General features: G+C 46.3%; 1 protein-coding gene across 5 annotated transcripts; it reads left to right on the plus strand.

Moving 5' to 3' along the window:
* The first annotated feature begins 481 nt into the window (after window positions 1-481).
* Window positions 482-25,378, plus strand: ints2 (integrator complex subunit 2). 5 transcript variants are annotated; one of them, XM_086160417.1, is made up of 26 exons: window positions 488-884; window positions 1,012-1,064; window positions 1,461-1,757; window positions 1,825-1,963; window positions 3,009-3,111; window positions 4,454-4,567; window positions 6,697-6,827; window positions 7,417-7,587; window positions 8,942-9,162; window positions 10,339-10,464; window positions 10,609-10,680; window positions 12,309-12,423; window positions 12,893-12,961; window positions 13,165-13,299; window positions 13,398-13,574; window positions 14,613-14,724; window positions 15,410-15,514; window positions 15,776-15,940; window positions 17,480-17,681; window positions 18,485-18,610; window positions 20,899-21,100; window positions 21,755-22,036; window positions 23,203-23,310; window positions 23,447-23,552; window positions 23,802-23,978; window positions 24,963-25,378. In XM_086160417.1, the coding sequence occupies exons 3-26, from the start codon at window positions 1,465-1,467 to the stop codon at window positions 25,142-25,144; spliced, it is 3,633 nt and encodes a 1,210-aa protein (XP_086016543.1). In that variant the 5' UTR covers window positions 488-884; window positions 1,012-1,064; window positions 1,461-1,464; the 3' UTR covers window positions 25,145-25,378. The 5 variants fall into 5 exon arrangements, with proteins under 5 accessions (XP_086016542.1, XP_086016543.1, XP_086016546.1 ...); XM_086160420.1 differs by having other exon boundaries at window positions 488-804; XM_086160416.1 differs by lacking the exon at window positions 1,012-1,064 and having other exon boundaries at window positions 482-511.
* Window positions 25,379-27,061: the final 1,683 nt, after the last annotated feature.

Raw genomic sequence — 27,061 nt, forward strand, 5'->3', positions numbered from 1 at the left:
CCTGGACTTTTTCTGCACTCCTGCATTCTGTCAGCACCTTTTTTTTAAATAAACAGTTTCCCCTTTTGTGTTTTTTTAACTCCCCCTGTCAGTGTGACCTTGTAGACAAAAGAGCATCAAACCTACGAGGACTGGGTATGTGCATCTCATTTTTTTTAAGGGTCTCTCCCGTCCTTTCGTCATCTAAAATATGCGCATCAACATAGTTTAGATGTTTTTCAATGCAATATTTGATTAATTGTAAAAAAAAAAAAACAAACACAGATCCTCGTGGGAGGGTTTGCATCATCATCGCTCCTTAAACACAACGCAAATGTTAAAGCTGAAAGGTTAAGTGGTGTTGCAAGTGGTGTTATCTATTCTCTCTCCTGCAGAATTTAAATATTTACTCTATTTTTGCATTTTGTTGTGGGGAGAAAAAATACTTTTTGCATGATCGCAGCGCCGCTCCTTGTCCTCAGGAGGAGTCCCTCCCGCTGCCCCGGCTGACAGCGCCGATGCTCCGCGCCGGGTAGCGTAGTCGCCTCCCAACTGTTACACCGACATACCGCTCACTGTAGACACGGGTAAAAAAAGAGAGAGAGAGAGAAAGAAAAACATACCCAGACGATAAGAGGCGGGGGAGTGATAAAATGCAAACATATTTCCATAAACCTGTCGGCAACAGCTAGGAGAAGCTAACTCCTCAGACCTTAGGTTAGCACTCACGACAGGGGACTGACGGCGCACACGTCAGTCCGAGGTCTGAAGGCCTCCGCGCTGAAAGTTACTAAAACGCGTTTAAGTGCCGTCTTAATAAGTGAGGTAAGAACATCCCGATCGGGTCATTTTTGGACAGAAATATATTTCTTTACGAGATCGACGGAGACCGGACATTACGCGCGGTTAGTATTGTGGGGCTAGTTAGCTTGGGGTTAGCTTTAGTTGTTAGCTTGCTAGCTAGTAGCATGCTAAGAGTCAGCCGGACGGTGATTTAATTCATGGTATTCTATATTTTACCCGCATTAAAAGCGTCCTGCGCGGATAGAAGTTTTAAAAATTATCTTGTGGAGACTAGATTTAAGGTGAGTCAACATTTTTCACATTTACGTCCGGAAATAGCATTATCCTTAGCAGTAGTTCCCACCGTCCTACTTGATTATTAACGTTGTTATGTTATTGCGAAGTATTAAAACCCCAGGCTACATCTTACGGTGGTTTGCTAAACTTCACTTATAAATAGTCAGTTGACCAAAGTTGATCTTCGGGGATATTAAGACTATCGACTCATGTAAAACAGAAACTGTAGTCATCTCGAACTGTCAGTTATTTTCTTCCTCAGCCTGTAAGTTAAACACTCTTGGGAAGTTCATTCAGCGTTCCCTGAACGCACCATGCATCACTTCTGATTTGACTCTGCAGCCATTTGTTGTTGTTCTACCCTTCCCTTTAAAAGTTTGTCTCCATGCTTTGGCTTGCAGGGAGATGGCAGACAGCGCAGGGCTGCAGTTTGTCAGCTCTTACGCTTTTGAAGCCATGCAGAAGGTGGACGTGCAGCGCCTGGCTGCTCTGAGTGACCCGGAGCTCCGGCTTCTGCTCCCCTGCCTGGTCAGGATGGCTCTCTGCGCCCCTGCAGACCAGAGCCAGTCCTGGGCGCAGGACAAGAAGCTGATCCTCCGCCTGCTCTCCGGCGTGGAGGCTGTCAACTCCATCGTGGCGCTGCTGTCCGTCGACTTTCACGCCTTGGAGCAGGATGCCAGAAAGGAGCAGCAGCTCAGGTACGGCTCAGTTGTACGGCGATAACAAAGTTTGAAACGTTTTAGAACGTTCATTTCTCCTCTCCAGGCACAAGGCGGGCGGCTCGAACGTCGAGAGCATCCTGGTGTCGCAGCTGCAGCACGGTTTGACCCTGGAGTTTGAACACAGCGATCCCCTCAGGAGACTCCGTCTGACCCTCAGCGAGCTGCTCGCCATTATGAATAAGGTAAGCTGAACTCACAGGTCCTACCCCCACATCACGACAAAACGTGTTTGATACTGATTTTAAAGATGTTTATCCTGAATTACAACAAACCTTTTACTAACATTTGCTCTCTATAATGACAACCTTACCGTAAGAGTGTGTCTAATAGACTCTTCCCTCACAGTTGGAAGTGATAGACAGGATTTTCACGAGACAGATAACGTAGGGTTTATAAACCCTCCAAACAATGAATAACAAAATTGTTACATTTGTCATATGACAAGTGAAATAATCCCATGCTTTTGATAAGATCATATGTGATGTGATCAGACAGAGATCCAGATTTTTTGCATCTTAAATGTTATTTTAATCCGTTTCATCCTTGCGCCTCGCAGGACAATCAGAGCCTCACATTTGACACTTTTTGTTCCATCTTCATCGATTTCCACATTTTGCACTCATAAAAAAAAACAAAAAAAAAAAACGACACTTAAAGATTCAGTAGGTTTAACTTGTTGGGTGATATTTCGATAACAAGCACCTCTGTTAACGCTGCAGTTTTATTTTTAAATCACTAACGTGGTGCGTAATCTGGTTTTCTCACAGTTTGGAAACATTTCGTCGGCTCTTTTTCAGGCGTGACCTAAAATGTATTCGGAAAACACTTTGAAATGATATTCATAGACGGCTGTGTTTTCCTAATCTCCTGTCCATTCTGAGCCAACTGTCAACGAGTGCCTTTTAATGTGATGTTTAAAATCATTTTTTAAGATATCCTATTTTCGTCAGCGCGGCTCGGAGCTCTCTGAAACTGCGGCCGCAGACCAATTTCCATATAATGCTGAAACGGAGAACTTTTTTGAACTCACGTCTGTGATGTAACCATATCTCATCCATGCTATAAATGCAAAAACCTATGATCAAATTTGCTAAAAACTACATGTTGCATCGGTGAGAGAAAAAGGAAAAACAATCACTAATGACTGTGTTCGTCTCTCAAAGCTAAGTTCAGCATGAAAAGGCCCGTCATTGCTCATCAGTACTCTTCATTTGTCTGCTTTCCCAGGTGGCAGACTTAAACGGAGAGTTTTTCTTGAAGTCCTCTGAGCTCTTTGAAAGCCCCGTGTACCTGGAGGAGGTTGCAGATGTCCTCTGCATTCTACAAGCAGGTATGGAAGTCCTCCGTTCTGCCTGATGGGCTTGTGAAGAGGCGCTGTGCAGGTTGGAGGGTGGATGCAGCGGGGAAATAAGGTCTGATCAAAAGTACCCGTCGGTAAATGCCTGGTGTAACAAGGTTTCCGCGGCTCGTTTATAAGCATTAAAAATCATTAAATAGATTTAGCAAAAATTAAGGCATTAAATAGCATTAAAAAGCTTTGAATTCAGAGTCGAGAGGCATTAAAACTACTAATAGATGTGATGGGAAAACATCGACGTTGTTGTTATTCCCAATTTGTTTTGATCGGGCTATAGAAACATTTGATCATTTGGATTTTAATCATTTTTATATGTGATGATTGACACGCGGAACCCCTGAATTGGCTGTTGTTGACGGCGCACGAAATTACAACCCTGGAGTTGGAGCAAAAAGGAAGCAAATGAAGAAATATGCACTAATAATCACACAAAGTTAAATCCATGTGATTCTTTGGTTCCACTGTCACTCAGAAGGTCATATGTACAAATCAGCGCCTGCGTGAGATCTATTCCAGATGTTAATGACTGACATTACCATCAAAAATAAAGGGATCTGCAGTCGGATAGGTCATAAAATGTTTTCTAGTGGCATTAAAAGGGCATGAAAAGGCACAAAATTCGATGATCTGATACTCACAGAAACCCTGTGTAAACTAACAAACATAACCGAATCCGAATTGAGCCGAAAGTTTTCTTCTTTTAGATTTTTTTCCGAAATGCTTCGTATCCCTGCGTCGGTCTGCGGCGATAAAGTCGGAGCGGAGTCAAAAGGCGAAGCTTTCCATTTGCCGCTCCATCTGCGTTCCCGCCCTCACCTCCGGTCACGAGGTGCGGGTAGCGACCGAGACGACGAGCTCACAGATGTCCGGGCCGCTCCCTCGGAGACACGGCGAGACGCTCGGCCTCCCCGGCGGCTCGCTCCGGTTCACGTCCCGACGGGAGGAGGCCCCGAGGAAGATCCGGGACGTGCCGGAGGGACTTTTGTCTCCCGGCTGGCCTGAGAACGACCCGGAAAAGCCGAGCCCGGCCTGGATGAGCGCCAGAAGACGGATGGACTTTTGAGCTTTAAATCCAATCGAACGTTTTATTTCATTTGTTTTTTCCAAACACCCCCTTTTAACGTTCCGTGGTGTTTTCTCCGTAATATAATTCAACGGGGCCCAAAAAGTATTCAGACAATAGGGATGATTGGATGTGTTTAAGCCTTTTTTCGTGAATTCATTCTTTCTGTTTTGCACACGCGGCCACACAGACTTGATTGATATTGTCTTCAGCCATTGACTAAATGCGTGTATATTTATATTTCCTGGACAGAGCTGCCCTCCCTGCTGCCAATAGTGGATGTGGCAGAGGCCTTGCTGCACGTCCGCAACGGAGACTGGTTTCTGTGTCTGCTGGTCGCCAACGTTCCTGACAGCTTCAATGAAGGTAAATGATCATCTCCCGCCGGCACAGCACCCGCTGTCAGCCGATAATGCGAGATCGAGTGGCTGGTTAATTGCCAGTATTAACTTCAGATGGTTGATGAGTGCAACCAAAAGGCCTTTACTTAGCGCTTTGTCTAAATCAAACTTTATTTTATTCCATGAGAGCCTAATCTGAAGGAACTACACCAGGCCACGGTGAAAAAATGTGCGGGTCATTGCATTAAGTAATGAACCCCGAGCGAGACCAAGGACTTTGAATAAATACGGGCAAAGTCTTTTTTTTTTTTTTTTTTTTTCTATTCCCCTTGCAGGCTTTTGCACAACGAGATTGTAAATAATGGCCGAAATGAGGGAGGGCTGGGTTTTGATGCTGTGCTTGAGAAGAACGCCTGACATGTTGAGCAGGTATGAAGCCCTGAGGTGCAACCCGAACATTAGGTACGGCTTGAGAGAACCTCGAGAAGAAGCTCGAGTCCTTGGACGTCAATCTGTCCGCGTCCCAAGCGACGTGATTCCGGATATAAATCCAAAAAAGCCGTTTGATGTGTATTTTATCTTCATTTTTTTCGTATTTTATCGAGAGGAAAATAACGTCCAGTTCCACGTCGCTCGTTTCGACTCTCGCTGTGAGAGAAAATGCTCTCTCTCAGAGCAAATCCAGAGAATAATTTGGAATCGGTGTGTTATTTAATAGCCAAATTAGTCCCAGAGCCCATAAAACACGGTGATAAATTGGTTTAATCAATTAATTAGGCTCAGACTTTTTTTTTTTTTTTCAATGAAAATTGATTTTCACTTCAAACTTGGTAATTACAGCAAGGGACCGCTGCTTTTCCAGTGTCTATGAACTCTGGGAATTTTCGCAAAGCCCGTCGACCTCGTGATTATATTTATTAATTTCAAACAGGCAGGTGAAATGGACCAACGCTAAAACCAGGTACTATCAGCCGCCGCGTTCGGATGGTACCCCGCGCGAAAAGCAACGACGCAGATCCCGGAGTCGGCAAAGGCTTTCATTTCTACCTAGTAACTCAATAACTCATCTATCACATGTTTTCTCTTTCCTCTTTTAATTCCGGCCGTGCCACTGGCCTGAGGGTGCAATATATCTTTGATTGATAAACATTACTGTCTCACTCCAACTTCAGAGTGCTGTGGGAAATGCTGCTTAAGAAAACGCCCGCCGTCTCCAGCGCCGCCGCGTCGCACACTGGCTTGGAACCGAGTCGATAAATTTTTTGCGCGCGTTGCAGAGCGGTCGTCATCGTCAAGGGAAGCTGGTGACTTTGTTACCGGAAAAGACTTTGTTTCATCGTATTGGAAGTGGAATAAATTGATCTCGGGGTGATGTGTGTAGGAAACGGCTCGGCCGAGGAACATCCAGATCCGTCGCGTTGACCACAAAACTAGCAACGAGACCCAACTCCCCGAGCTTTTATGGCGCGGTGTAATCCAGAGGAGGCAACAATTATATTAGTTGGAAACTAATATAATTGCAATGGATGCCACAGAATCAGCCAATCGTAAATATTTGCCTTTAAAACCGTCGGCTCTGGGAAAGTACACGGGAAATTAGATAAGGCTTTGTAAATGCTGTTTTAATGGCCGTTTAATCTAATTTACAGGCAGATAAATGAGTCATGATTCCAGGGTTTAGTTTAATGATATATTGGGCTGACAGTTAGCAGAGCACAGACAATCGCGCGGGGATTCATCATAAAACCGAGATATGACACGAAGCGAGAGGAGAAAATATCCGTTACCTGACCATGTCTGCAGCGTATCGAAATCTCAGGTTTTCAAATACTTTTATTCGTCTTTTCTGGCCAGTAGCGACGATTTGATCATCCCCGTGTGATGCAAGAGACCCTCTGCCAGATTCAAGAGCGAATTGATTTTGGCCAAATGTCAAGGTCACTAACTCGGTATGATTACACAAATGAATCATTATTCACTGCTTACACAGGATCACCCCGAGGGGATCATGGAGACGTCGGTTTTTCCAATGGAGACCGTTTCATTCAATTCCTCTCAAGAATGCGGACGTAAACGTCGACCGACCGCTACGGCCTCAAGACAGTCCTTTCAGATCGTGACGTTGTTATGGATTATATCTGTCCGTATCGGCAGTGTGCAGAGGTTTGATCAAGAACGGGGAACGCCAGGACGAGGAGAGTGTCGGCGGGCGACGCAGGACGGAAGCCCTGAGGCAGCTGTGTCAGATGAATCCCTCGCAGGCCCTCAACATCCGAGCCATGGTGGTCAGTGACAAAAACCCGTGTCGAACACGTCTTTGGAAATCCGTTAGATAAAATCTCCACTTCTTTTCGTCCGTTCGGGCGATTATGGTTTTTGCGCTAAGATATTTGGATTTTGGTACGACACCGTAAAAGACAAACAATTTTTTTTTTTTGTTTTTTTGTCACAAACATAATCAAGGTTAAAAACATGGATTATTTCTCTGATGCTGATTTATGATGTGATACATTTTTACGATTCCACCCCTGAAGGAGCCAATTTGTCATCTTGCTTCCCCCCTTCTCAAAGGGAGGCTAGAAGACAAGGTCACATGTGGAGCTGATGCCCAAGGAGATGGTAGAAAAGCATTTTTTTTTTCCTCCAGGAGGAATAATCAGCAAGACTAAGTTTGTCCTACTTTGTGGCGTGGCGTGCAGAAATCTGGGCAAATGACAGGCTAATACATTTTTTTTTAAGGATTCCTGTTGTGTAACATGCAACTTAGATAACCAGCCTTAGAGAAGGACAAGACGAGCGGGTGTTACTGAATGCCAATGGATGCTGTATATGGAGCACTAGTGGTATTAATGTCTATATTCTGTGTATCCCCAGGTGGAAGAATGTCATCTTCCAGGTCTGGGTGTAGCCCTGACTCTGGACTACAAACCTGACATGGCAGACGAGGCCGTCAGTCCGCTCGTCTCCTACGTGAGCGGTTTACTGTTGGGCACCAACAGTAAAGTCCGCACGTGGTTTAGCATGTTCATTCGCAATGGACAACAGGTAAGGAGCTGAAAGACACTCGACGCATTTCTATCGGGAAATGTTTGAAATCGGACGAAATGCCCGGTGTAAGCTTAAAATCGGCGCGAAAACAACTGAAAAGCGCAAATTTCCCGAAAAATATACAAGGAAATTACCGATATTAGCGAAGGAATAACATGGAAAAAATGCATAGAATGATCGTCACAATATAAACCGTCAGTCAACCCTTTACAAAATATGCGCGAAAATCGGCACGAAAACAACCGAAAAGCACGAATTTCCCCCCAAATAAACAAGGAAATCACCGATATCAGCAAAGGAATAACATGAAAAAATGCACAGAATGATCGTTATGATATAAACTGTCAGTAAACCTCTTACAAAATATGCAAAATTCTTTATGTTAGTCAGAAACAGGATGATAAAAATGTAAATTAAGTTTCCCCGGGACACCTGATTTTCCTTTCCCTGTTTTTTTTTTTTTTTTTCCTTCACCTCTCATATCTCCTCACCCACACAACTCTCTCGTTCAGCCTGATACCGGGATTATAAAGCTCAGCTTGAATGATGTAAGGATCATTCTTATACATATGTAGGTGCTCGTCGGCGAGCCTGAGCGATATGGTTTTAATAATATTCATAGCGGGGGGAAATCAGCCCCCGAGCCGACGGCGCTCGGCTTTCCTCTGCACACACGCCGCCGTTCATAATCACCGCCGTCTCGGAACGAGACAAAGTGGTTTTTGAAGAGTCTGTTTGAAGATTGATCATGAACAAATCTGCTCAGTCTTTTATTAAACGCTCTGTTTCCAGGGTCTTAATTTTCACTTTTTACTGCTATTAGAAAGAACATTTTTCTTATGCTCTTGTTATAGTCGCTGTCCGTCGAGTCTGGCGCGCATCTCGCACCTGTGATAATACCGCGGATTCGATAAGCTAACGGGACCTTCTCGGCGTTCGCCGTCAGAAATCTTGACCCGTCAACCTTTTTGCTTTGCTTGCTTTCATAAATCTTGGCCCCTGAGAGTGTTTGAACCATCAGGAACAATAACAATGTGATCACAAATCTCTCCATCAGCTGACGTTCCAGATAACCGCTGCTAGCAGCAGCAGCTACTTTGCACAAATTCTATCAATCGTTTATTTATGTACCCTTGTTTTTATAGACAATAAAGCCCGTCTCCAGCTTTGTCAAATGGCTCTCTGAAATATTCATAAACATATTTAGCTTTTCCAACTCGCTTAATCATAATTTGCATCTCCTGTTGATACCAATTGATCGATTGCCAGAAACTAAATCAAAACGCCAGGGCGGCTTGTCGGTGTATAAACGCGCTCGGACGGCGCTCCTCTTTTTTCCGCATCCCGGCAGAGAAAGCGAGAAAGCAGCTCGGTGCTGTGGCAGATGCGGAGGCAGCTGCTGCTGGAGCTGGTCGCCATCCTGCCGCGATCGCGCAGCACGCACGTGCCCAACGACGGCGACGCGGACGGAGAGGGCGGCTCGGGATATTCGGGCCTCAGAGAGGAGCACGTGGTGAAGGCCAGCGCTCTGCTCCGGCTCTACTGTGCCCTCATGGGCATCGCCGGCCTCAGGTAGGCCATCGAGCGGCACGGGAGTTTGACTTTGAGAGCTGAATGTAAATATTTTATGTGGCCTTCGTTATGACTCCGGAGTGCTTACTTTAATCCACCTTATATCAGCGATTTAATTTAACGGATGAAGGAAGTGGATTATGATCTCCTTTCGCCATCAGTCACACTTTTGCAATGATGTCCTTCATTGGAATAAGCCATTTAACAAACTAAATATCAATCGATAAGCTCTTTTTAAGACTTCTAAGCGTTTCTGTTGTCATTAAATTCCCTGTTTTATACAGGCATACTAACTTTTAAGTGTTTTTTTGTGATGTGCCTTATAAAGAACAGCACATGCTAAAGTGATATCAGCTCTAAAGCGGGAGCGGTGCATATTAAGGTTAATGCATCTTTTATGACGGACCCATGTATGTCAGTTGTCAACTTTATTCTTGGCCAAGGTTGCACTCCGAAAATAGGAAGGGCATCGGGCGTCTTAGCTCTACCATGAAATTACGAGTATGACATTGGTCACCTGGCCCCAAAAGAACTCTGCGTTGAGAGAGCAAAGCAGTGGAAATGATTTTCCCTTTTTTTTTTTTTCTTCTTCTTTCAAATTGCTGCAAAATAACCAATTTTAGCATCCTAATTTGATTTAACGTGGGCAGATAACATTTGGGAGTCGAACAGAGCCACAAGATTACATTATCACCATTCTACAAGCCGAAGGCTCGGCTGGATGTTAGCAGCGGAAGTCAATTATGTGCTTTTTCTTGGAGCCCCGCAACATGAGGACCGTATGTAGAAGTCACACCTTCAGCACCTTGGCTGCCATGCCATTCATTTTATTTAAAAACCCATCTGCCGTGCGCCTTTTCCGGAACACCTCGCTAAAAAGCACGGGGCAGCGGGAAATTGCGCGAAACCGAGCATCTCGACGTTTACTTTCTTTGCTTGAATTTTAACCATCGATTTGCGTTTTCACACTTGTGTAGCCAAAATCACACTGGCAAAGCCCGGCTCCGTTATTGGTTTTTCCAGTTCCTGTGAGCGACCCCAAGGTCATGGCCGCACGCACACACACACTCGATGACCGCGCTCGATGCAGCATTAAAACCCCACTTCAGAAGTAATTGATTTTGATGTTGTATTTATGTCTTGAATTTCATGCGCCGCTTTGTGTTCTACGCCCAGACCCACAGATGAAGAGGCCGAGCAGCTCCTGCAGCTGATGACCAGCCGGCCTCCAGCCACTCCTGCCGGCGTTCGCTTTGTGTCCCTGTCCTTTTGCAAGCTCCTGGCCTTCCCGACGCTGGTCAGGTACAAAGAGCTAATTGATTTCTGCTTTTGGAGTGACGCATTTCATTTTGCATTCAAGGCTCTTTGTGTGCAACATTGTCTGCAGGCCTTTCACATTTTGCAGTGCTTGTTATAACCAGGCTGAACGTTATTTTCTGTTCCCAGCACTCCGGAGCAGGAGCAGCTGATGGTCATGTGGCTCAGCTGGATGATCAAAGAGGAGGAATACTTTGAGAGGTAAGAGGAAGCTCTTGCTTTTGACTGGAATAAACAACTCCCAATTGCCCTCTGATTAGGGTGAAATTCATATAATTGTAACTCTGACGCAATACTTTTACCCTTTCATTTACTCGAGCTGTTTTATACATCTCTATCAATACAGGTGGGGTCTCATTACATTTTTTTTTTACTTGCTGACAATCTGAAACCTGTTATGCTGATTTTTCAAATATAACGTCTTTATCTGAAGAAGCATTGATTTCATTTTCAAGTCTTTTTCGTTTAACGTGCGTTTTACATTTACAGCGTTCTTCACAGCACGTGTCGTAATCACGGTTCTCTCGTTTGCAACACTCAGCATATATTGGTACCATCTTGTTCCATCAAATTAGATCTCTTGAGCACATCAGCCGCAAAGTAATAAAAAAAAAAAAAAAAAGATGCAGATGAAAATGGAAATGCATGCGTTCAGTCAGGTAGTAGTTACACCTCAAGATTTATTGCCGCCTTCATGGACATTAAATTGAGTTGAAGGTAAAGGCAGTTAATCCTTCATCTGAATTTATGCCTTAATGTACGGCGCTTTGTTTATCTTTTATAATGTAGGTTCAACCCTCCGGGCCAATCTCCACCCACCGCATTCTTTTGAAAAATGATTAAAAAGGGGAGGCTTATGGAGGGTTTATGTGCAAGAATGAAATGGCATTTTTTTTCCCCTCTCCTCCAATTCCACTTCAGGTCAGCATTATAGAATATCAGCTATAACTTAACCGCTCCAGCAACGTGAGCGGCGCGTCTACATTCCCTCATATTCTTTTTGACATTTAAACGGTAATAAGTGAGAAACCAAAAGAGAAATTAGGTAATGTTGATTGATTTTTGAATTATCTTTAGTCAGCAGGATAATGATGAACGTCAGGATTCCCGATGAACGTGAGCAGATTGACAGACTCAGGAGGGAGTATGATAAAGAGGAGATGGAACATCTCAGCTATCAGTGTCCTCCTGGATGGCAGTTGATGGCGCGTTAAGACATATTTCAACCCACATTTGCTGATTACTTTATTTATTTAGGCAAGCGGCTTACCCAAATGAAACTTTAAATTGTGTCTACACATTTCCAAGGCAACGTCCTGGTCCTCAGAACAAATCTGCACCTGTCAACAAAGACAAAAATAGAAATGAGATATCTCACTTTGCGTGCACTTTTTTTTCATTAACACACAATAAAATCATTTTGAATTCTTTTTTTTTTTTTCGGTCAGGTGATTGGTTAAACTCATCAGCCTAATAATTTTATTTGCTCTGGGCGGTAAAGCAGTCTTTTTTTTTTTAACTTTTTTTTTTTTAATCGAGCTCAAAAGGATGTGGTGAACGGAAGAAACTCGGGAAGGACTTTTATCTGTTTATATGTTGGTATGGGTTAAACAAATTATAACTGCAGTAGTGCATGGAGAGCATAAATCAGTCTTAAGTGACTTAAGGAGATGAGACGTGTGTGTGTGTGTGTGTGTGTGTGTGTGTGTGTGTGTGTGTGCGTGAGAGGGAGAGAGAACTCTGTCCTTTTAAAATGCAGGATTAACACGGAGTCTCATGTGTCTTGTCTCACTCTCCTTGCATGCATATGTGTGTCCTCCCCCTTACAGCGCTGCAGGCGTATCTGCTTCTTTTGGAGAGATGCTATTACTGGTTGCCATGTATTTCCATAGCAACCAGCTCAGCTCCATTATTGAGTTGGTGTGCTCTACTTTGGGAATGAAGGTAAGATGGGAGGGGGGGGGGGGGGGGGGGGTCAGTGATCAATACATCAGCTTGTGGCCCCACTCCTTTAGTGCTGCAGTGGCGCATATAAAGACCATATCACCGATGAAACATTTGCAGCATAAACATATCTGCAAAGGCACCCTATAGCCCGTGGCCAGTTTGATGTTTTATTACTTATTAAGTGTACTATTGTTTCCTGCATGTGTGCTAAGTAGTTTTCCTGCCTCAGTGTATTTTCCACTAAGATGTGCAATGTAATTGGATTTAGAGCCTGTTTGTTTCCACCCCTGGGGCAATCCTATCAATTCAGTGTTGTGCCTGCCATGTAGAATATTTCTTATGAAATATGAAAGGGGGGAATTGCAAAATATCAGCACTGTTGCCTGCAGGTTGTTTTCACTTATTGTAAAGCTACCCCTGTGTTATGTTCATCGTAATTTTTTTCCCGATTGTAATCGCTTTACAGATTGCCATCAAGCCCAGCTCTCTTAGCAAGATGAAGACGATCTTCACGCAAGAGATCTTTACGGAACAGGTGCACACAATAACTCTTCCCTCACGCATGCAATTACGAACTAGCCTTCCCGCTAATATGCCGAGTAACAGCCTGTGACAGTGAAATAAGAGAATGTGATGCAATCCCTTTCAGATGGGGCAGACAGACATTTTTTATTTACGCTCAGTGTGTGGACTTGTTTTTACTCGCTTTTTTTTTTTTTTTTGTCTTCTGGTTTGTAGGTGGTTACAGCCCATGCTGTTCGGGTTGCGGTGACAAACAACTTAAGTGCCAACATCACGGGATTCCTCCCCATTCATTGCATCTACCAGCTGCTCCGAAGCAGGGCCTTCACCAAACACAAAGTATCGATCAAGGTAAAAGTTTCCCTCCCCGTGCATCGCGGGGAGTAAGCCACGGCAGGTTTAAAATGTTAACGTCGCCCGCCGGCGCTGTCCTTACGCGCATCCCGCAGGACTGGATCTATCGGCAGCTCTGTGAGACGACCACCCCCATCCACACGCAGCTGATTCCCCTCATCGATGCCTACATCAACTCCATCCTCACCCCGGCGTCCAAGGCCAACCCGGAGGCCACCAACCAGCCCATCACCGAGCAGGAAATCCTCAACGTCTTTCAGGCCTCTTCCGGGGTGAGTCAGACCAAGCGTTTCGCCGTGTTTGAGACATTAAACGTTATCATCGGACGCACAAACGAGGCCGGGGGGATTTGTTTCGAGACAGAAATTCTACCATGAATTCTGTTTTGCGTATAATCATAGTAGCCGAAAGCCACTCGCTTGACAAGACACATTAGCTTTATTTAAAGAGGGGTCTGTGAAGGTCAACACAAAAGTACTGTTGACTTTCGGAATTGAACAAGGTACACAGTGAACGGTGACTATCGGACGGAGGCAGAGGCTCTTAAAGCACATTTGCTCTGGGCGACTCGTGATGTGGACTTAATTTTGTGTGCGCGTGTCAATGGGAAATTTTTAAGAAATGTCAAAATAGCTGAAATTTAGGAAAATGAGAGGGTCTGTTCTTTGAAGAAGTAAACACTGTGTTGGTGTTGAGATGCCCCACTACCCAGGGTGTTGCAGGGGTAAATGAAAATATGCAGGAATTACTTGTAAAATAATTATAATCCTTTATTTACATAATGCTTTTTGCTGTCTTGGACACTTAAGAGTTACGATACTTAACGCTACTTGATGATTGTTAAAGCATAATCAAGTGCTGGGATTATGGGATATCACTTGATAGTCTGCGTTTCTATTCAAGCAGTTTGCCCAGAATTTAAATTTCTTCTTTTCAATCGAGAGCTTTTTATTTAATCCCTCCACAGAAACATTACCAGCAATGAGTCAAAGCCAGAAATACTCATCAATCCACTCAATATCTACACAATATATACAGCAGTCTCACTCCTACTTACCCCAAACAAAATGTTTATTTTTAACACGAGTGGCTTGATTTTTAATTTTTTCCAGGAAATATCTCTCAAGCTAATCACAGCCTAACAGCGAGACGACACAAAAACAAAAACACCAGCAGCCAAAACCAGAAAGTCCGGCTTCACGGAAGGACGCTTCATTCAATTTCGAGCCAGTGCCTGCATACCTTCAGCCCCATTCGTCTCTGCCGCTGACTTGTCACTGTTTTTCTACTTTTCCCCCTCCCTGTGTCAGCAAGGGGAGGGCAGCCGAGGTGGACGACGCTACTCCATCACCACCCAGCTCCTTATCCTCTACTACATCCTGTCTTATGAAGAGAACCTGTTGGCAAGCACAAAACAACTGGGTGTGTATTTTTCAGCAGCGAATTGCCCCTGGCTCTGCTCTGCGCTGTTGGCTCCTTCCCTTCCTTTATCCTTTTCTGCTTGGCTAAAGTGCATCTGCAGTCATCTCCACCTCCATTAAAGGAGGCGATGGATGGGAGCTGGAAAGAATTTGTCAGGCGACGGCAGGGGAAGCACATTTGTCCTCTGTCAAGTTGAAGCAGATTTTCCCTTCACGTGTGTGCAGCCGCTAATCCCCTTTCTCTTCTCTCCGCGCCGCATCTTGGCCCGCTTGGCGGAGAATTGATGGAGGGCTGACAAAAAGCCGAGCACAAGTCAAGCTAACCGGGACGGCCGTAGGTTAGACCGAGCATTAGCAGTTAGCCTCGTCGGTGGATATTCTCCTCAACTTCTCCTCTTGTCCTTCATTAGGCCAGATTTATGTTAGAGTTTATGCCCGTCCCTTTAATTGCCGTGTTTACCCGAGTGCTCCCGCAGCCTTCAAGGAAGGAGTAATGAAGCCCATCAGCGGTGGTAATGAACTTGCGTCAATAAAAAAATCACCTCCGCTAATGCACAGCGGCCCCGGCGTCGCCGCATTGCCAATCCAAGCATTTATGCTCTGCATTCTATGTTGTCACCCTCGATATTTTCCGTCTGAGTTACTTTCCTCACTCAACTTTTTTCTGTCTTCTTTTTTTTTGTAAGCATTGATGCAGAAGAAGCCCAAGTCCTACTCAGCCGCCCTGATGGACCAAATTCCCATAAAGTACCTGGTTACCCAGGCACAGGGGCTCCAGCAGGAGCTCGGGGGTGAGACAGGATCCTTTTTTTTATTCGCGCTACGAGTCCTCTTGTGTTGTAAAAGATATGAACTGTGATTGTCCTTCTATTTGACATCCCTTTCAAGAATCACTGCAACGCCAGGAAACGTCCAAACGAGTTTAGAATTGGACCATCCGTGATAAAAAAATAAAAAAAACAGTGACAGCAGTTTTCTGTGAAAATGAAAACAGTTTTAAGATGACTGAAAAACATCTTACCAGCAAATAATTGTTCTTTATGCGTCCTCAGGGCTGCACTCTGCACTGCTGAGGCTTCTGGCAACCAACTACCCTCACCTGTGTCTGGTGGAGGACTGGGTTTGTGAGGAGGAGGTGACCGGCACGCTGCCGCTGCTGAGGAAGATGATGCTCCCGAGCAACACCTGCAGATACACGCAGAGCCAGCTCCACCAAGGTGAGAGGACCGGACAGGAGGTGTGTCTGCGTGGAGATTATAGGGTCGATTTGTGCATTTCTTCGCCGGCTTTCGGGGATCGGTAGAACCCTGACTTTCGAGTCCGTCAGCTGATGAATTTTCCGTTGCTCGGTCAGTCGTGATACGAGCGTGGGTTACGTGGTGTTTAAAAACAGTGGGAGGCACCGCCCGCCGCGAGCTAGCCCAGAGAAAATCATGGAAAGCACGAGCAGGGTGTGTGTGTGTGTGTGTGTCGTGGATTCATCCGTGAAGAGACGGAGTTGTCGGAGAGATATCGTTATCGAGAGCAACGTCAGTGAGAAGGCAGGAGATATTTACGGGGATTCGCTGCAACAGACGGCGGGAACGTCAACGGACGAGGCGTTCGAACACGATCAGGGACGGTTTGATGGTTTTCAAAAGAGGAGCAGCTTCACTCCGTCCGTAAATAAAGTTTAGACATAAAGTGTAGCAAAGTGTGTAAAGTAGCATTAAGTGTGTAGCGGTGAAGTTCAGGATAGAGCGCCAATGGAAAAACTCCCCGATGCTGATGGCATCTTCAGGGTACATACATTTAATAAAACCCCTTATATTTCTTTACATTCTCTTTTATGATGTTTTATTGCTTTTGAAGCATTATTAGTATTTATAAATATTTTTTTTGTTATTGAAAAACCAAACAAGAAAAAAAGGATTCATGGTGTTACATTTCATTGTAATGGGAACATTTATTTTGATGTACGAGCAGAGGTAGAGGTAAGGCATTAATGTATAACACTTTTATGTTTTAACTGTCGGCACCACTCGGTCAAAACTCGATGGGCTACGAAATGGTGTTTCGTCGTTCTATAAAATAAAACATTTAGACATAAAATGAATAAATTGATAGACGAAAACGGTATTATCTGTAGGTGACAATGTTAGTTGTCTCGGGTATCGCAAGCCAAGATAGAATCGTATTTTATAAAACCCTTCCTGGGACAAATCCTATCTGAGGGGCTAATCCTCCAGACTTAAGAGAATTACGGTGTAATTGTCTCTTCTTTGAACCTGATCCTCGACCGAATGTGAAAGTGCAACCGATAATCTTCTTTCGCACAAACTCGGACTGCATGTTTTTTGCGCCCGGGGATGCCTTTGCGTCGCGACCCGTCTCCGAAAAATGCGAGTAAGAATCGTGAGATTCCATCTATTCGGAACAGTTAAGTCAAGATGAAAGCGCCGTATTGTTCCTCTTCCGTGTTCTGCTCGGAGGCAGGAAGTGAGCACGCGTATCAGCAGCATCACAACAAAGGGCCCCTACAGAGTTACCTCTGTTTCTATTTAATAATTGCATCTCCGAATCGCACTATTACGAACGTGAAGCCGAAATCATTTCTCGGTGTTTAAAATCCACGCGCCGCGAAAGGCGCACCATATGTTTCCCCGCCAGCTTTTAGTTACCATTCACTTTGTGAGTATTGAGTTTCAGTCAGTTCCTACACGGTTCCAAAGCTCCAGACCTGCAAGATTAATTCAATTTGTTCTCCTTACTGCCAGCCTTCCAGAAGTTACCATCGAGCAGTCCCAGGCTGATGCGGATCCTGGAGCACTTGACGCTGCTCTCGCCCGGAGACCTCATCCCTTACGCCGAGGCGCTCACGGCCAGCATGGCTCTGCTGCTGGAGGCCGGAGTGCCTCGCCGCATCCTGCAGACCCTCAACAAGCTCTGGATGGGCCTCAACACGGTGATGCCCCGCAGGTACGCGCGGACGGCCGACACAAACCACCACCACCACGGCGGCTTGGCGCTAGCCTGTCGTCGAATTTCGCTTTTGCGAAATTCCCCGAGGATGTGGCATATTTTCTTGATTGGACTTTTACAAGTATGCCTGGATTTAATGGCTCCACTTGGGTATTGGGCTGCGAAAATCAATCCAGTCCAAATATACCGAATAAGGATCTAATTACAGCGGTGCTCGACTCTGTCATCCTTCCCTAGGCTGTGTTAAGTTGCTGTGAGACTGAGTAAATGGATTACAGGGAGACCCGCGAAACAAGAGTTGTTGCTTTTAACCCCAGGCCTCTCACTCAATGATTATTGCCTGGACAGATCAGAGATATTGAGCGAGGCGACTCTCGTCAGCTCCGCGTGAGCTCCGGACAGAAGACGGCGACCCTCGCTCCGCCCCGGGGTCCGCGGCGACGCACTAACCAAAGCTCATCGCAGACGCCCCATCGATCCCGACAGGCTCGAGGCGGGAAAAGTGAGACGACTCCGAGAGGAAGATCTAAGTGACTTTGGCCCGATAGCTCGGTCTCACAGCGGTTCCACGCTGCACAAACAAGAGACCGCTAGAACCATGCTCAAAAGACATTTTTCAACATGTTGATCGCCATTTATGCTTCTTCTGGGAGAAAAAAAGTGGAAAAAAAAAGCCCGAAATGATGTTTTGTTTTTTGCTTCTTTTGTAGAACGTAAGAAGCATTTGGATCCATTTTTCCCCGGCTGTGCAACACTTCAGCGTGGTGTGAAAGTAAAACCCCTCTTTGTTTGTGCCGCAGGTTGTGGGTGATGACAGTAAACGCCCTCCAGCCTTCACCTAAGCTGCTCAGGCAACAAAGGTACACTCAGAACGACCTGATGGTGGATCCTCTCATTGTGCTGCGCTGCGATCAGAGGGTGTACAGGCAAGTACACACCGCCGTGTTTACATGGCATTCACAGGTTCCTTCACGGGGATTTTTCGCACATTGCGACAGCGAGCGCCGCTAATCTCCGAGGCGAAGGTTTTCGGCTGTGGAGGAGGCGAAATGGACCGGTCACATTTAAATTTAGGAGATTATAAGAAGAGCAGGAATTGCACAGATTACATGTGATGACCTACAAGACATTATATAAGATATTTACTGTTGCGTATCATCGACCGCATTTGTTTACAACACTCAAGTTGCTCTTATATTTATAAACCTGCACAAGACCAGCGATGCTGTGTGGTCCAGAAACAGTGGCAATGCAGAAAAGACAGGAGGCAGAGCCGGAGGTTGCAGATGAAGATGCGGAGGTTCTCTTTGGGAGGGACCAGGACGGATAGGATCAGGATTTAGTCCATCAGAGGGACGGCACATGTTAGATGTTTTGGAGAGAAGGTCAGAGAAGCCAGACTCAGATGGTTGAGTCATGTACAAGGGAGGGAGAGTGAAGATATTGGAAGATGGATGCTGGAATTAGCAATTTAGAGGAAGACCAAAGAGAAGATTAATGGACGTAGTGAGAGAGGAGATGAAGTTAGTTGGTGTGAGAGAGGAGGATACAGAGAATAGGGTTAAATAGAGGAGGTTGATTGAAAGGAAAAGCTGAAAGGAGAAGAAGGATTCTTAACTTAGGAACTTTCCAAAATCCGGTCAATTTTATTTTTTGCTTTATGATACGAACCAAGATCTGAGTTAGGGGGGGATGAGCGTTCAATGTGGCCGCCGCTGTCCGTGAAGAGGTGTTTAAAAACAGCGGGACGAGTCGCCCGTCACCAGCGAGCGTAGCGAGAATCGTGGACGTTTATCGCGGACGGCGGGAACGTCAACGGACGAGGTGTCGGAAGAGTCGTTCAAAGCCGGTCGGGGACGGTTTGATGGTTTTAAAAAGAGGGGCGGCTTCACTCCGTCCATAAATGAACCTTAGCATTAAAGTGTAGCAAAGTGTGCACGTTACATTTAGCAACACATTGTAGCATCAGGTGTGTAACAAGTGACTTAAATCAAGGATAGAGCACCAAATGAAAAACTCCCACATCCTCCTCCTCCACTGCCGGCATCATTATCTGATCTTCGACATAAATACTTTTAATAAAACCACTCTATTTCTTTTTATTCTCTTTTGTCATGCTCTATTATTTTTTTATGCATTATAAAGTACATTTCAAGGTGGAGGTGGGACTCCATCAGGGATCAGCTCTGAGCCCCTTCTTGTTCGCAATGGTGATGGACAGGCTGACAGATGAGGTTAGACAGGAATCTCCATGGACCATGATGTTTGCGGATGACATTGTGATCTGTAGTGAGAGCGGACAACAGGTAGAGGAACATCTAGAGAGGTGGAGGTATGCTCTGGAAAGGAGAGGAATGAAAGTTAGTCGCAGCAAGACAGAATAGATGTGTGTGAACGAGAGGAACTCGGGTGGAACGGTGAGGCTACAGGGAGCGGAGATCAAGGAGCTGGAGGATTTCAGGTACTTGGGGTCAACAGTCCAGAGCAACGGAGAGTGCGGAAAAGAGGTGAAGAGACGGGTCCCAGCAGGTTGGAATGGGTGGAGAAAAGTGTCAGGGGTACGAAGAGATAGAAGAACATCAGCCAGAATAAAAGGAAAGGTGGACAAGACAGTGGTGAGACCAGCGATGATGTTTGGACTAGAAACTGTTCCAATGACCAAAAGACAGCAGGCAGAACGAGAGGTTGCAGAGATGAAGATGTTGAGGTTCTCTTTGGGAGTGACCAGGATGGAGAGGATCAGGAATGAGTCTATCAGAGGAACAGTTCGATGTTTTGGAGAGAAGGTCAGAGAAGCCAGACTGAGATGGTTGGGTCATGGACAGAGGAGGGATAGAGAATATATTGGTAGACGGATGCTGGGATTGGAGCTGCCAGGCAGGAGGTCTGGAGGAAGACCAAAGAGAAGATTTATGGACGTAGAGAGAGAAGATATGAAGGTAGTTGGTGTGAGAGAGGAGGATCCAGAGGATAGGGTTAGATGGAGAAAGTTGACTCGCTGTGGCGACCCCTGACTGGAAAAGCCGAAAGAAGAAGAAAGTACATTTTTCTTATTTAAAACAAGTAACAAAACAGGGGGGCTGGAAGGGATTCACTTCATTTTAATATGGAAATTTAATTTGATGAACGAGCAAATGGAGTTACGAGCCCGGTCACGGAATCAGCGAAACTCCCGAGTCAAAGTATTTCTGCGTACGTTTCCTCCTTCCTCCAGGTGTCCTCCGCTGATGGACATCGTCCTTCACATGCTGAACGGCTACCTGCTGGCTTCCAAAGCCTACCTTCACTGCCACTTGAAGGAGACGGCCGACTTCGACCGACAGAGCCAGACCGTTTCCAACCTGGGTGTGCCCGGGCAGCCGGACACGCCCGAGGTCACCAGGGAGGAGCTGAAGAATGCCCTTCTCGCCGCCCAGGTATCTGAACTACCCACACGCACTTTGCCTCGGTCGGCACTCTCGCATTTCCGAAGACGAAAAATCGTATTTACTCTCGTGCGCAAGTCAAGAAAGTCCCAGATTGTGGACTAATCCGTGTTTTTTTTCTGGCTCCCAGCCACTGAAATATCACCTTATTTGTTGCCTTCAGGGGCAAAAAAAAACCTGCGAGTTACTGTCAAGAAATAAAGATATAAAACACTCAGGGGGAAAATCACCGGATATCAATTCAGTTCCCCTTTCCGTCTCTCGTTATTTGCTTTTATAAAACACATATTTGGTTTCTAGCGTGCATCAAACCAGGGTTAGAACCACCCCGATCCCTTTTTTTCCCCTCCATTCATTAGTTTCAGGGCCGTCTCGATCTCGTCGCCTCGACCTTGAAACCTCAAAAAGGTGTCGAAAGCGACTCCGCTAGACGTGATATTCGGTAATTCATGCATTTATGACGTGTCTTTCATCAAATAAAACGAACCCTCGTTCGTTTATCGTCTCTGTGGTCCGAGGTGTTGGGTCAACCCTTTGGTGGGTCAAAGGTGAAGGTCACGGTGACCTCGTCGCAGAGACGAACTCCCATAACCCCCTCGCGATGATCCTCTCATGCATGATTTAAGAAATTTGGCTCCACACCAGGACAGCGCCGCGGTTCAGATTCTTCTGGAAGTGTGCCTGCCGACCTCCGAAGAGCAGCGGGTGGGAGCCAACGCGGAGAGCCTGCTGAGGAGCATGAGGGGCCCGGCGCCGGGGAAGCCGAAGCCGGCCGGCCTGGGGCCGAGAGCCCGGCCGGGCGTGAAGGACGCCGAGCCGGAGGGAGGCCTGCTCAGTGACCTGAGGGAGGTGCAGTGTCTCATCTGCTGTCTTCTGCATCAGATGTTCATCGCCGACCCCAACATCGCCAAATTGGTCCACTTTCAGGTAGGAAGTAAAAGATACGGTAGATTCAAGATTCAAAGCTGTCACATGTACAGTGTGGACACGTGTCTCCCTATACAATGCAGTTCCATACGGTGGATTTGGATTTCTATTGACAATAAATATGTAGTGTAAACATGATTATAACATATTACAAAAACCCCATCGGAGCATTATAATATTCCGCTGTTCACGTGGTGTCGAGTGTGGCTTCGTCTTGCGTTACCAGATTTCTTTGCTCCAAATCCTAACTTCTAAATAGAAAGCACCGCGATTTCCAGTCTATTTAGCACACCTGAATAATAGCCACACCGGCTAAATATAACTAAATATATATGTGTGTACATATATGGGCTGGACTTGTCTATAAGCCGCAGGTGTCCGTGTTGTAACATGAGATATTCACACAGATGTGACACAGATACATTATTTAAGAATAAGATTAAGAATAAGAACAACTTGATTTGTCCCGAAGGAAATTGTTGATAAATTCATAACTAAATTGTTACTAAAGCAAGAAGAAGTAAATAGAATTAAAGAAAAAAAAAAAAGTCGAAAATTTAGGAAAAAGAGACACTAAGGTGAGGAGAAACTCTGGCAGGCAGCTGCCCGAGACAGCGCCGGAAGTATTTTAACTTTTAATTAAATGCCGGAAATGCTTTTTTTCTGAACAGTGCCTGTAACATGGCTGTTGCAAAAGATGAATGATAAATAAGAAAAGGTCAAAGCGTGTCCATTTTCTCCTGCTCCGGCTGATCGCTACCTTGGTTTTCCTCCTGCGTACTAAAACCGTAAAAGTCGTCCTCTTCGGTTTCGGCCTCAGAATTTCATGGTAACTTCATGGGTCCGATGTGACGAGCCTCAATGTTTTGGCGGCGTGAAGCTCGTCAGCCCCCCAAAAAATCATAAATTAGCCACATTCGCCAAAAAAAGTAGCGGCTTATAAATTACAGCAACACAATCGCCTACAAAGATAGTCGATTTCTTCCGATACCTCAGAGGTTTTTCACGTTGACCCGAGTAACCATCTCACTCGCCAGCAGGACCTCAGGCTTCACCAAAGCGGCAAAGTTGTTTCTTAGGAATCCGCGCACGACCCGTGCGTTGCTTGTTTGAATTCAATCCCGTTTGCGTATCTCCACATCCCGCTCCCTCTCCTGCTCCGCCAGGGTTACCCTCAAGCTCTGCTGCCTCTCACCGTGGCCGGCATCCCCTCCATCCACATCTGCCTGGACTTCATCCCGGAGCTGCTGGCCCAGCCCCAGCTGGAGAAACAGGTGAGCCTCCCCTCTGCTCCCCCGGTCCAGCTGGGGTTCGCGCCAGATTCCTTCACGTATTTGCGGGCTCGATAAATACTGAAAAATGAGCGGAGCTATTAATGAGGGTTTGCTTGTCCTCCTCCTCTTCCGACAGATCTTTGCTATCCAGCTGCTGTCGTATCTGTGCACCCAGTACGCGCTGCCCAAGTCGCTCAGCGTGGCCAGGTTGGCCATCAGTGTCATGGGAACCCTTCTCACAGGTCGCTCTTTTCCCTCAGCGCGCTCACCTGCATCTTATTCTATTTTGTTTTTTTTTTCCTCTTAACGTGTAAAGTAAACCTGTCATGCGTCAGCTTTTGTAACAGTCCGGATCTGCGTCTGCTAGATGTGGCTGCCCCCACCTGGCTCTGTGTTGTCAGTGCACCATATTTTCCCCACTAAAGCTGCGCAGCGTTTTAGGGTACATCTCTTACCTGTGTGTGTGTGTGTGTGTGTGTGTTACATTTTAGTGCTGACCCGGGTCAAGCGTTTCTCCTTCTTCATGCCCACGCTGCCGTGTCTGGTGGCCTTCTGCCAGGCTTTCCCGCCGCTCTACGACGACGTCGCCGCCCTGCTCGTGCAGGTGGGCCAGGTGTGCGCGTCCGACGTGGCCACGAAAGCGAGGGACGTCGACCCGCTCATCGCTCGTGAGTTTTCCCAATATTTTTTTTTTTTTTTTTTTTTTGCTGCGCCCGCTGCGGAAAGATTTGCGGAGTTGAGCCGCGGAGCGCCGTCTCAACACGTCAGTCCCCGAATTCAAATGCGGTCGAGCTCCGGCGCCCGCAAAGGCAATTCGGGAAAGCTCCCCGCCATTCTCTCTATTCATTTTCCCGGATTCAGCTGAAGAAGTGATTCCAGCCGTGTCTGTTATAAATCTAAAAAAGTCATTTCGCATTCAGTCTTGATCCAGTATTTAATTTTTAATACATAATGCAGCGATGCACTTTCCCTTAAGTAGCCCGGCATTAACTTTAATGACGCCGGTCCAACTTGAATCAATATGTTTGACAGCTGAGTGATTTCTGAATTAAGAGAGCACATCCGGAATTCTCCTTAATGGTTCGGGAGAAAGAAAGAAAGACTTTCTCCTCGCTGCAAAAAAATAGTCCGTTTCCCATCCGTCTGGAAGCAGCGTTGTGAAGCTTCCACTTTGTGAAGATGGTGTTTTGTTTTTTTTTTTAATTTAAAACCTGCAAACGGCACGTTTTTACACATATTCTTCAAAATGCATCGGATTCGCGGCGAGAAAACCTGCCGGAAGGAGCCGCCGAATCACGGCAGCATCTTCAAGCGTCGTCACGGAGACGCTTCGCACGGATTCCAGCGGAACCCAAAATGTCCAGGGCAGCGGCGGGGTCATCAAAAAATGATGAAGAGGCTCTCCGTGTAAGTTCTGGCGCAGAAACATGGCGTGCCGCCGCCGTGCACGACAGGTCCTCCTTTCCCACCCTCCCCTGGCCGCTCTGTCACGCTCTCCTTCAGGTTCAAGAAAAGGCGTCCGAACGCGGTTTGTCTGACTAATAAAAACTTCTGGAACAATCCGACTGGTGATTATTTTGGTTCCGGGTGGTTCGAGAGCGGCTTTTCCGGATGGTTCGGCGCTGATCTGGCGGGTCTTCTGCCGTCCACAGGTCTGCAGCACCTGAAGGAGAAACCCCAGGAGGCTCTGGCTCCAGGAGAAGCCTCCACCAAGCTGACTCTGCCCCAGAAAATCGCGGAGGAAGTCGGGGGAGCCGACCCCGACGTGCAGATCTGTTACTGTGTGGAGGCCACCTTCATGGACATCATCAGCTCCACCATCCACGGACTCTGAGGGGTAGGCCGTGCACACGGACCCGCGTCACCCTTTCTGTCAGGGGTTCTCGCGTTTCGGATTTTGTCCGGCTCAGCTTAGAGGAGCTCTCATCACCGGGGGGGTCCCTTCTTTTCTCCCCGGACCTGTAGGCCTATTTTAATAAAAGGTGACATTTTTAATAGACAGAGTTTTTGCTTTGACGCGTGTTTATGTTTTGTACTGTTTGCAATAAAAACAAACACTTGAACGAAAGACGTGTCCACTGGTTTGGGAGAGGAGGCGGCGAAAGCGGGTGTCAAATCGTAAATAATCGATCAGTATTCACCCTGGAGGCCTCGCTCTGCACGTGCTCAGTGCGCGGCTGCGACCCCGGACACTAATTAATTCAATTACCGACACCCGTCAGTCAAAGCGCCGCATGGAGGAAGCGTCCTGCTGCTTTCCACCCACGGATTCCCACGGAAGTCGGGGTTATTTCCAGCGTCCGTCCCTCGCCACCTGGAAGCAGAGGGTGCAGAGGGATCCTTGCAGGCCAGGTAAGAAAACCCTTCATTTTGAAGAACGTCTTTTGAAACGCGCTGTTGTTTTTCTCCCCCGTGTGACAAACATTTCTGTGCCCGACTGGCTTATATCTTATCCGGGACACTTTATTTTTTAATTTTACCATCCGCATCTACTGCAAACCTCTTATTTCTGCTGCTGTTCTTTGCTGGAGGCGTTTCTTTTAATATTTTGTATTTCATTGTGTGTGTGTTTGTGAACTGTATATAATCTTTATTTGTACCCATATTCTATTCGCACATTTTTCTACCCTGTAATGCTGCTTTGACAACATGAAATTCCCTGTCATGGTATCGTCCTGTCCGTCCTCTCTGTCCCGCTCACGCAAGACAAAACATTTTGCATTTCTATATATTTTGTAATTCCTCGTGGAGACAAATCAAATTCGGCGGATCGGCGAGGAGCCGAACGAGCTGCTTCTCTCAACCCCGATTATAATGAAAAGTTACAGGCCGGATCTTTTTCCATTAACCCACAAACCCACTTACAGCTCCCCTCTCTCTCTCACACACACACACACACACACATTTTCAACGCACCACACACTCCGTCTTCCATTAAAAGCCCAAAGTCACCACTATAAATAAACCGTGCGTCCGGGGCCTTCGGAGGCGGCGCAGGTGACGGCTGCCGACAGCCAACCGCCTCTTTTTAACCACCGCCACTTTCCTCTGCAAATCTGCACCGCTCCCTCCAGCGGAGGCCAAACACACACACACACACACTCCTTCAAGTGTGTGTGTTCAGACCCCACTTTTTGGATTATTACTCTCTAAATCTCTTAATTTCTATCGACCGGGCCGCTTGTGTATTACGGCGGCGTCTGCAAAAGCAATATCTCACAAGGCCGGAAAGTGGAATCTTCTGTTTGTGTCGTAAAGAGGGTTTATCAGCAGATCCGCGCCTGTCGGGAGCTGGAAGAAATCCCCAAGCGGAATTTCCAGCGACGCCTCTCTGTCGAGGGGTTCGCGCTTCGCGTCGTTACTCAGGATCGAATCGTCGTCGAAGATCGTCTGTTTAGCTCTCAGGCTAACGGGCTTGCAGAAGGTTATAAAAATCACGCCGTTCTGCGTGGATTCGCAGAGATTCTTTTAAATCGGAAGGACGTGTTAAGTTAAAAGCAGAGATCACATCTCAGATGCGATGACTTTTCAAGGGCTGTGTGTTGTTCACCGCAAAGGAAGGATCATTTGACTGAAAACACGGAGATGTGGTTGAGGTAAAGGTCGGTCAGTTTTGGTGTTTCGCTCCTCGTCTGACGGTCGGCGGTTCGAATCCTCCGTGTGCAGAAGTGACCTTGTGCAACGAGTTGAACTGCCCCAGGTGGTCTTCTAAGTGCCTTGCGTGGCAGCTGTGTGTGTGTGTGTGTGTGTG

The sequence above is a fragment of the Fistularia commersonii genome, chromosome 15 (assembly GCF_037954325.1).
Source record: "Fistularia commersonii isolate RoL2024-O1a breed Wild chromosome 15, RoL_Fcom_v1.0, whole genome shotgun sequence".
In the NCBI taxonomy this organism is placed as follows: Eukaryota; Metazoa; Chordata; class Actinopteri; order Syngnathiformes; family Fistulariidae; genus Fistularia; species Fistularia commersonii.